The following is an 11,625-nucleotide window of genomic DNA, read 5'->3' on the forward strand; positions in this document are numbered from 1 at the left end:
ATATATATATATATATATATATATATATATATATATATATATTAAGGGATGACCTAAGATTTTGATTCAGTGTAGGCAATAGTATATTATAATTAACAAAACATAAATAAAATAAAATCTTCTAATCATAAAACACCAAAATAATTACCTTATAATTTTTCTTTTCGAGTCTTCATATTTTGAAATCTCTCTATGATAGTTTTTATTATCAGCCGATAGAAATATTTATTTCTTTGAGAGAAAATATAAAGTATATAATTGAAAAATAAGCAAAAATTCATTTTTGATCCCAAAAAAGACACAAAATCAAAAAACAACCGAATGATCGACAAACATTGAAGGAAAAACCACGATAAGTTTTTTTTAAATCTTAGATTTTTTATTTTTTATTTTGGGAAAGGATAACTCTATGGAATTGATGTTTGGAAGATGACCGTTTGAATTATTTCTATCATGCGTGGATCTTTAAAACATTATCCAATTGAGGATTAATTATACCAAAAAATATCATATTATTATCCTAAAATTTCTTAGCATTAAGATAAAGGTAATTGATAATTTTTATTCCTTTATATTTATAATGATTAATTAATATAAACATACATAAATAATAATTATATCATTTAATGATTTCTATAATTTATTTGAAAATTATCATGAAGCATATGCATATGATATCATGTCTATATTATATGAAACAATATAATATACATGGAACTCATAGATGATTCATGCATCATCTCAAAGTAACCTTAAATCAATTGACTTATGTGACATTGACACCCCACAAATTAATAAATGAATCTGCTCTGTTTGTGTGGCTCATACAATGTTCCTTAGTTTAATAATTACACACACACATATATATATATATAATCTCGATATGATGTACATCTATTGTGCATACTTACGTGAGCATCGTTGATGTATTACTCACCTATTGAATGAGCAATTTTTTTATGTTTTATAAAATCCAATAAGTTAATATACATCATCGATGCTCACATAAGTGTGTACGGTGATTCATATCAAAACTATATTATATATGTAAATAAAAAATAAGAGGATAATCCTAAACAATCCCCAAAGATGTGAAGACCAAACAATAAGATTATCTATAATTTTCACTGAAGGAAATATTTTAAAAAATTTCTCGAAAATAAACATTTAGGATATACATTTTGGATTTTATGTATAATTTACAATTATTTTCGTGTTGAGTTTATTTATTTATTTTGTGAATAGGATTGGGAGATATATTTTGGATTTTATGTATAATTTACAATTATTTTCTTGTTGAATTTATTGCAAGTGTGATATATAATTTGTATGTATGGTAAAATAATATAATAATACCAAGTTGGGGAAAGTGATACATATCCCCACAACCTTCGATGTTCTTATTATTTACACACAAAACAAAGATCCTTCCAGCGTCAATAAGTATCTCCATGTCTCATTCCATGAAAATTAGCAGCTTATAATCCACACCAAATTTCACTATTATAAGTATATAAAATAATAATTTATAAAAAATATTAAATTTCTCGAACCCCTATTCAAAAATTTAATTATAGTTCGATAGTTCAATTCGAATCAAATGTATCCAATCTCGAATTCAAGCTCTTATTCGAACAAAACTCGAGTAAAAAATAAGCATTATTCGAAATTAAAGCAAACTAAAAAAATTCGATCTCAAGCTCGAATTTTTTATTTAAAAAATAATAAGTAATATTCAGCACAACGGCCATATCTACGGTATGTAATGCGATCGAATTCTTTTAAGTTATATTTGAATTGATGTATTTCAGTACACATATTTCAAATGTATTATTGATGTTTTAGATAAGCAAAACCAATAACTTCAAGATCAGTATTGCATATTTAAAAAATGTTTCATGTTAAATATGATGATTTCAAATTCACCCAATAATGATATCATTTGAAATTCATTATACTTTGTATAACTAATGTAGAAACAAATAAATTATGGATTTAAGATTTGATATAATGTTCATCGTTTAAAATAAAACTATAATCGAAATTCGTGAATTTCAAATTCATCATCTCTCAAATGTTTAGTTTGTGTTTCGATTGAAAGATGTGAATATGGAGGAGTATTTGAATGGAGAATTCGAAATGATTCTATGTTAAAATAAATTTGGAATTCACCACGATGACTTGAAAAATAACTATTTTGGATTTGAAATCTTTCGTCAAAACAAATCTAAATATTCGTTATTATGCATTTGAAATCCTCAACTTCAAATACAACCATCCATCCAAATAATCTAAGTGTCACATGTCTGATTAGAGACTGTAAACACCGAGAGCAATTGGCACCAATATCCACAAATTATTTTCAACAAGCTACGAGTAAAGGAAGATTCAAATAGTTGGGGATCGACAAATTCAAGGAAAATACGGCTTCCCACTTCAGATGAACATTACAACTGACATTGTTTCTCTGGAAATCACACCAACTACAACAAGAAAACAACTTTAATATACACGATATAGCTGCATATGCAAAGGGGAAGTCGATGCCGTAGTTTACGCTCCGTAGATGCTTATCAGTGTTCTCAAATTTCTTGAAAAAGTTTCAACGCAGATCACCCTCAGGCATTGCTAACCAATCGGTTTTTAAAGCTCCTCATGTATACTATGTCGACTCTTATCCTCATTGAATCCCTCGAAAATTTCGATACCTCGTCATCTCAGCGACGCCAAAGAATTACTGTTTCAGGCTTTCAAGTATTGTGTAAAAGATCTACTGTAGATTCAATGGGGGAAAATCAGATAATTATATTGCTTCATCAATTTCTTTCTTTCTTTCTAGTATGTCCAAAGGGGGTCAAGTGTGATAACTGTCACTAGTATATGATACTCTAGAACCGACCTACTGCGACGAAAACCGACCTACTGCGACGATAATGAATTGGGAAATCACGGGCTTGACTGGATAAACTAAAGATAGAACTTACTAGACACAAACTAATCCTAATAAATGAACTAAGATTACCACATGAAGAGCAGAACAATTGAAGCAGCAATTTATTTAGCAATAAAATGCCAACAACTCCATCAAGAATAGCGGGAAACACGAAATTGAAAAGAAACACTAATTTTTTACTTCAAAGATTGGATTTTAACGATGACAACAAGCATAATTCCATGGAGATGTTTGACGATTATCCTTACTCAATGGTCCCCGGTTGGAAACAGTGTAAGAACTCTCCTCCCATTTGCTGCAGTGGGGGATTCTAAATCCTCCACAAAGGCAGGAGCCGCGATGGACCCGTTATTGCTTTGCACCGGTGTCCCAGTTCTCTGCATCTGGTGATGCGATTGCCTCATAAACGGGTGGTCAAACTTTCCATTTGGCGGCGAATTCCCAAAATGCCTGAACAGCTGCTGCAGCTGCGGATGGTGGTGCGGCCCTGGCCCTACCACCGCCATTTGGTGATGATGTTGCATTGCTGCGGCTGCCACAGGCACAAACGGCAAGAAATGCTCTGAATTTCCCCTGGCCGGGTGCAGAAAATGCGGTGGCACGGGCGAGCTGGCAAACAAATGGTCCGTAGCGGGGTCCATGCCGGAACCAGACAACCCCGCGGGACTGTTGCCGCCTCCGATTCCACCACCACCGTTGCTCGAAATGCCCTGCATCCGTTTCAAATAAAGCCGGTACTTCTGCAAATGGCTGGCAACATTCTCCCTTGTAAGCCCATCAACACTCATCAGCTGCATTATCGTCTTTGGGACAGCATTCTTGATCCCTAGATGGGCCACCGCATCAACAAATCTCTTGTGCAGCTGCGGGGTCCACACCAGGCGGGGCCGCTTGAGGGTTCTCGCAGGCTCATCTGAACCAGGACCGCCTCCTGATCCCACCCCGGCGCCACTCAACTCCAGCGAGTCAAATTCGGCCGAGGAATTGGGCTGAGACGATTGGGTAGCGGACTGCGGCGGAGGAGGAGGCCCGTGGTGGCTCTGAAGGTTCTGATCCGGGGTAGGAATGTTGAAAGCTAGCGCTAGATCAGGAGTAATTAACGATTGCGACAAGGGCATCAACTCTTCAGGTGAAGGCAATTCATCTTCCCATTTGGAGAACCAATTCGACTCCTCTTCCCTCATAGTCTTCTTTCCTTTTATTCCCCCGCTTCTCGGATTCACCGCTACAAAAACCTGTTCCCGAAAAAGGAAAGCTTACGGGGTGCCAAAATTTATGCAGGAAAAAACAATTAAAACCCCTTCTCCTTTCGGTATCCCAACAATCCTTCTTCGCCCATGAAACAAAGAAATTGATTAATTTCCAACCAAATGAAAAGGGAATCAAGAAAAAGAAGTGTGTGAGATGATACATAAAAGTAGAGGACTTCAAGAGCTGTGAAGTGCTTGCAGATTCGTGGACTGAGAAAAATTCACAGACCCTTGGAATTCTCGGACTCTCAGTCCTCTTCTCCCTCTCTCTACATAGGAGGAATGATTTTTTTGGATAGATTGGGTGGGGTGGGGGGGTAGTATATGGAGGGGTGATCGAGGTGGATCTTGTTTTCTTCTTTTCAGCTTTTATTAATGTTGTATGTGTGTGGAAATGGTATACGCTGGTTTTATCAAAAATTTGATTTGTTTGTTTTATTTTATTTTCCAGCATTTTGGGGATTATTTTTTATTTAATTCTTTCTTATCCTTTTTATGTAAATAATCATTTCAGGATTAAAAAAAAATCATGTCTATAAAACAAAATGAGTAGGTCTCTTGTGAGACGAGCACACGAATCTTTATCTGTGAGACGGGTCAACCCTATCGATATTCACAATAAAAAGTAACAATTTTAGTATAATAAATAATATTTTTCAATGGATATCCCAAATAAGAGACCCGTCTCACAAAATACGACCCGTGAGATCGGCTCACATAAGTTTTTGCCTAAAACAAAATGAGTAGGTAACCCGTGAGATATATCAACTTGATTCATATTTAAAGTAAAATCAATATTTATAACATAAAAATTGAGAAATCTTTCTATATATAATAGGATTTTATCTTCTAAAGTTTTTTAATAGGTATCTTTATTTTTATTTCGAAAAAAATATTTTATTTCAATTTTTTTTAATCCTCTGAATTTTCAATTAAATTTTTTAACCTCCGGATATCATGTGTATTTTATTTTTATTATTATTTTTTAGAGTATGTATTTTTAGTTTTATATACGTTCAAGCTGGCATTTGTGGAAAATGATATTTTAATTGAATAATAAATCATTAATGCGTTGGATAATGGCATGAGATGCGTTGGCGCGTGAATCCACACTCCGGAATTTAATTGGGTCCAAGACAGTCAGTATTCAGTCATCTGTCATGTGATTTTGTAGGAATCAACGAAGTCAAGTTAGATTTTTTCCTTTTTTGTTTTTATTTAGTCTAAGAAAATAGGACTAGCAGCTTCAGAAGGGGACTGTTTTTACGGAGTAAGACAATTTTTACGACACAAAAAATCAACTCTCATGATAAATTTAATGTAAAATCTCATGATATAATAACAAAATTTCCCGATTTAATTATTACAACGATATTTGATTGTATCTTTAGCATTATTTATTTTTTTAATATTTATATAGATAAAATTGGTACTTCTTTGATTTGGGTCATCGAAAAATAAACATTTTAATTCATTAAAGGGTAGAAAATTAATTATTTTGGATAATTGAGCCATGAGAGAAAAATAAATTATAAATTATAATTATAATTATAATAAAGAGATGACGATGTCATCATAGTTTTTTTTTTTTAAATGAAGACTTGTCATAATTTATTTATGAGCAATCATTCACATTCATTTTATTTAACATAAGATGACAGCGAGATAGCGAAATTAGAGATTTAATTAATAGGGATGAAACTAAAAATCTAGAAGAATATTTAATATTTAATCTAGAGGAACAAAACGTGACATGTAAGTGGATTTCAAATTAAATCAAGTGACGTTATGTGTGAAATTATAAAATCATAATAACTATTGTGAGACTGTTTCAGATCTCTGTTCCGACCCAACTCGTGAAAAATATCATTTTTTATGCAAAAAAATATCATTTTTTCAATATAATTATAGATAAGAACCTGACATATAAAAATTTGTGAAAACGTATGTACTCAAAAAAAAAATTACATACGCACTTAGAGTGGACGATAATATATTATTTTATATTAAAGGAAAAAAAGAGAGAATAATAGCATGGTAGATAGTCTTTTTCTTGTGATTAGGAGGGAATATTTTTGTGTGCTCGATGTGATTAGTGGTTGTTTGGTTGTCATTACGGATTCCTTATATATTTATTCTTCACTTGCATTACTTATTATTATATATGTGTCTCACTTGTTGGGACTAGAAAAGAGAAATCATCTAATTTAATGATGTTAATTTTTTTGTAAATCTATATAAAAATTAAGAAACATTTAGGTCGAATTTGACCAAATTGTCATTAAGAAAATTCTTGCCAAAAAGAATTTATAGAATCAGGGATTGAACCCAAAAAACTACATGGCATTCAAGAATCGTAAAAGTCCATGTCAGTTGGCAGCCAAAAGAGATTTGGCTGGTGGAAGCAGAGCCACTGCCTTTCGATCCATACTCGTGTATTTTCTGTAGATCCCCTTGAGCTTGTTCTCTGCCGCAGCGGAATGGAAGCTAACCAGTAACTTTGCACAATCCCTGATCACCGAAAAAAAAAAAAGAAGAAGAAAAAAAGCAAGATCACACACACACACAAACAATCAAGAATTACAAGGCCAGTTTTTCTTGTAAAATAAGTAACGTACATAAGCTGCGGTTCTTGAAAACCGGTGTGTTTTTTAAGCGTTTCGTTCCAAAGGGGTGTCTTATTTAAAGTGCATCTTGCTGCATAGACTGCTGAGGCAGCAATCACTGAGGGACAGTACATTAGTGTAGCATAATTCATCATCCCAAGCTCAGCCAAGAAATAGACCATGTTCTCAACCTAAAGAAGACATAATAATTTAAGAACCTTGGGCATTTATATTTATACTAAAAAAAATTTGGTCGTACGTCGGAATCAGTCATGGATGCTTTGATGAAACGAACAAGAAACACGTATGGAGTCGGGACAGTCAAGTTCCATTCCAATTTCCCTAGTATCCGTTTTTCCATGAGCAAGACTTGGTTGTTTGAGTAGGTATTGTCTGAGAAGCCAACTAGCTCATTAACCTGCAATAAAAAACACATGGTTAAAAGAAGAGATATTTTACATAAATCCAAGCGAGTTACAATGTCAGATTTTTATGTATGCACCTCGGGGGCCCAAATTTCTTCATATTTCGAGGCTACAAGCATGGCACTCATGCCCACCAGCTGAAGTTCCCTTCTTGATGCAGTCGTGGCCGACAGATACCGGTCCAGTATGTTGATGGTCAGGTAAAGAGTCTCAGGAGAAAGCTCGAACTTGTAGTGAACTTGGATTAGCCAATCTATTAGAATCGCTCTCATTTTTTCATTAATTTCTGGCTGTGAATCCATGTAAGCATGTGGTGGCCTGCTTTCATTCTCGGCTGACTTGTAGTAACTGTACATTTCTTCGACATATTCAACAACTGCCAAGTCATTGTTCACATCTGCAGCATCAATATCCACTATGTCCTCCTTCTGTTTCACGCTCAGCCCATAAGCAGCCTGAAAATCAATCAAAATGTTTCAAAAAATGCTTCTGAAAATAGGCAAACAAAAGAAGCTGTAAAATCCCAGGGATAATGATTATAGAGACCTGGCTTCTGGCAGTAAGTGTTGAAGTAAGAGTTGGAGCTTGCTTTCTTGATGATAACTCATCCAACAAATTTTCACCAAGTTTTTCCTTATTCAATTGTGGCGGCTTCTCTTTTACGCGAACTCCATCTGTATCAGGGCTGATTTCAATGATCTCCTCAGGCTTAGATTTGGCAACATCCTTCTTTTGAACCAGTTTCCTGGCCAGGGCGGCTTTTTTATCAGGCAGAGCTCCATCGGCTACAATGGCTACATTTCCATTTACTGCCATCAAGTTCTGTGATTCAAGAGAATCCATAAAAATTTGTTAGTGAACGTAAACTTGAAAAAGACTATTTACAAGATGTTATTTCAAGAGACGCACCTTGTTGTTTTCGGAGGCGGCGGCCTGGGCATTGGCTAGTAATTGAGCACAGAAACTCCTGGAAGTTAATACCAAAATCTGATCAAAATCGATGAAACATAACACACACACTGAATTTTCATCAAATTCTGGTCGAGAACAAAGAAGAGAGAGTTAAATACCTTGTAATAGGTCGAGAAACCTGAGGAAGTGGCTTGCCGTTGACCCCACAAACGGCGACCATATTCCCAATGTCTCCAAGTGCACGTCGGTTCTTCGTTTCAGCTACCATGTTCTTCTGTTTAACGGCCCCAGGAATCGGTGCCTCGCCTATTAAATTTCGTTGTAGATCAGTCAAACAGTAAAGTAAATCTTGAAACAAAAAAAATGCAAAAGATTCAAAAGAACGAATAAAAAGATTGATCAATGCACGATCATGGAGCCACTGGGCACTGATAACAATTTCTAGAACCGAAATTTTACAAAAATATTTACATTCATCAAAATGAATTGAGACACAACTATCGCTACCTACACAAAGAGGTCATAAACAATGGAATATGATATCATTAAAAATCACGGAAGTCCAAAAACTAAAAATAAAAACAAGAAGAAACCCTTCAAATTCAACGAACCCAATCGATCTCTTTTCGGAGCATGGCTATCTATAGTCTTTCATCCGATCCCAGATCAATAATAATAAATGAATAAATCAAACAAAACACACCCTGCAACAGATACAAACTAAGATTGAATCCAATACCTCTGTTCTTTGGCAGAATAACTTGTCTTGTCGCCATTATAGGAAAAAACTTCACCCTTTTTCTTCTTCTTCTTCTTCTTCTTCTATCTCTCCCACAGACTTTCTACTCGCTGTGAAAAGCCACGGGAATTCGCAAAATGGAGAAGGGACCCTCCCTCCTCTTTTTTAAATTAGAGAACCAGCGCTTCGTTCCAACGGTCCTCCTTTTCTTGATTTTCTGGCCGTTGGATCGGAGAGATCGATCTGACGGTCTGTATTTATTGGTTGTAAATTTGCGTAATGCACCGCCTTGGGGCTTTGTAGCCGTTGGACTGTTCAATAGTTACCGTTGGATCATATTTTCTTCTGCCCAGTTTAGTAGGTATGATTAAGTGGATTATTTATTAATATTTTGTTTGATTTGTTTTGTAAACTTTAAGTTTATGATAGGTTTGACTATTTTTACAGTTTGTCTTGGAAAACAAATCTATGCCTTGAAGATGGACAATATCTATCTGGCTACAATCACCAACACCGACAATCATGATCACCAAAATACCCCACAATAGCTTTTTCTCCCAGGGCACCTTTTGCTTTCTTCCACTAGTTCGAACGATGATTGTAGATTTAATTTCTGATTTCACCCGTACAAAAAAACTAATTAAACTTAGAACAATATGTAAGTGTTTTCTGTTGGTTCTTCGCTTCAGATCTTTCACAGATCTCACCTCATCTTTGCATCTTGAGGGACGAAAAAATGGAGAGAGTTTCCAATTGGCCTCTAATTTTTTGGAAATGGACTGTGAGGTTTGGGGAGAAATAAATAATGAATGAGAAATAAATGAAAATATAATATGAAGAGTATTTTGGTCATAAATATGTTTATCATGATGTTATCTTTCTTGTTGAATTCACATCACACATAATAAAATAATTTAACATTCTCTCACTTGGTCTATATAATTCAAATGAACTGAATAATCAAGAAACCAATCATCATCTAAAGTTAAGAAATAAATACATGAATCATGATAGTAAGTGTTTTTATACTGAGTATTATCTTTATGTATTACATGTAACATATTCTTTAATAAACTTAATGAATAAAATCAATACTTTATTATAGATCGAACATTAATTGATATTATAACTGAATATGAAAAATATCATAACTGAATGAGTTTTAAAAATCAAAACTAAATGTATATATCATAAAATCTTCTGGAATCAAGTTCATCATCATTGCCACATAAATTCGTTCGAATATGTTTGATGATCATTTTATTTTGCTTTAATAGTTCTCCAACGACCAAAATACTTTATATTAATATATTTAATATGACATCGTTTTAGTCACAATCCGCCGTTATCCCTTTCCATTCCTACCCTATTCTCCATTCTTATTAGGCAGTCGCCATAACAATCAGAGAGAATACAACTGATGTGGCGCCCCAAACCTCACCACGTAATCATGCAACATGTGACGTCATATGCATAAATTTTTTTTTCTTTTCGACGACGTAATAATATAATGCATATACGACAAAATAGTGCAATCACCACACTATCTACGTCAGTGTAGCAGAAACAGTATAATAAATAGACACATACAACTCAAATAAGACAATAAGCTATACTGTCTCTATCTACTATCAACTACAAGACTGTTTGACTAAACACACCTAGTCCTTCACCACTATCATGTCTCACGCATAGTCCTGTAACCTGCCCAACAGAAACAGCCCTCAAAGGGTGAGCATATACAACAATCATCATCGTAATACATAACAGTTATATTAACAACATAAAATATAACTGAAATCATAATAGAAATACCCCCTTTGCCGTTTCTGGACAATCAGCCAACAACAACCTCAACAACATCACAATGCAACAACACCGACGATACGTCGCACCCCAACACCGGCGACAGCAATATCGTCGAACGAACAACAACATCGACGATACGTCGCACCCCAACACCGGCGACAGCAATATCTAATATCGTTAAACGAACAACATCAACGTGACAACATCAACGAGACGTCTCCCAACAACAATAGTCAACAATATCAACAATAATAAACAACAACAAATATAATACCAAATCACCCGATTCCGGTGATTTATCATCGTTCAACACAATAGTATTCATCAATACTAAACAATAACAACATATGCTCGTACGTCAACACGTACCTGATAATCGAGTATATATACAATCTGGCTATTTCTTTGATCCCAAGGCTTGTGATGTATCTAAATAATTCAACAATAATTATCAGATCATTGTCACCGTATCAACACAGTTATAACAGCCTCAATATATAACATCAAATAGCCAACAACAATTAATTCAACAAAATATAAAACTCGATTATAAATTCGTATTGTTCAACAATTTAATAATCTGGTGTATTTAATTCACAATACTACCATCAAATACACCCTAATTAATTAACTTCAAATAATAGGCTATTTTACAACATCCGTCAAATTACGAAAACTTTATATCAACGTGTAGCCTATACTTCGTAGACTCCGAATATATAATCAGAATTAATAACAACTGACAAACAACTCTCCAATCTCAACCCAAGGATTAAAAATCACTAATTATAATAAATTAGGAATAATTCAAAACAACAACACAATAATCTTCTCTACTTCGTTAAGATCATACACTACTCAACAATATTCAATTTCAGTATGATTTAACAATTTATCAGATTTATTCCAAAAATCGACGAATTTCAAACAT

At 34.2% G+C, this 11,625-nt stretch overlaps 2 protein-coding genes across 2 annotated transcripts; both read right to left on the bottom strand.

Moving 5' to 3' along the window:
- Positions 1-2,318: 2,318 nt before the first annotated feature.
- On the bottom strand, positions 2,319-4,503 carry LOC142545116 (transcription factor MYBC1-like). The gene is made up of 2 exons (XM_075652090.1): positions 3,202-4,503; positions 2,319-2,773 (listed from the first exon to the last, which is right to left on the bottom strand). Exon 1 carries the CDS (start codon positions 4,135-4,137, stop codon positions 3,202-3,204), a length of 936 nt encoding a protein of 311 aa, XP_075508205.1. The 5' UTR covers positions 4,138-4,503; the 3' UTR covers positions 2,319-2,773.
- A 1,954-nt stretch (positions 4,504-6,457) lies between these two features.
- LOC142544510 (G2/mitotic-specific cyclin-2-like) lies at positions 6,458-9,010 on the bottom strand. Its single transcript, XM_075651552.1, has 8 exons — positions 8,886-9,010; positions 8,305-8,452; positions 8,144-8,201; positions 7,781-8,056; positions 7,312-7,689; positions 7,069-7,227; positions 6,822-7,000; positions 6,458-6,714 (listed from the first exon to the last, which is right to left on the bottom strand). Exons 1-8 carry the CDS (start codon positions 8,920-8,922, stop codon positions 6,573-6,575), a joined length of 1,377 nt encoding a protein of 458 aa, XP_075507667.1. The 5' UTR covers positions 8,923-9,010; the 3' UTR covers positions 6,458-6,572.
- Between the last annotated feature and the right edge of the window lie 2,615 nt (positions 9,011-11,625).

This window comes from Primulina tabacum, chromosome 5 (assembly GCF_025594145.1).
Source record: "Primulina tabacum isolate GXHZ01 chromosome 5, ASM2559414v2, whole genome shotgun sequence".
Taxonomy (NCBI): Eukaryota; Viridiplantae; Streptophyta; class Magnoliopsida; order Lamiales; family Gesneriaceae; genus Primulina; species Primulina tabacum.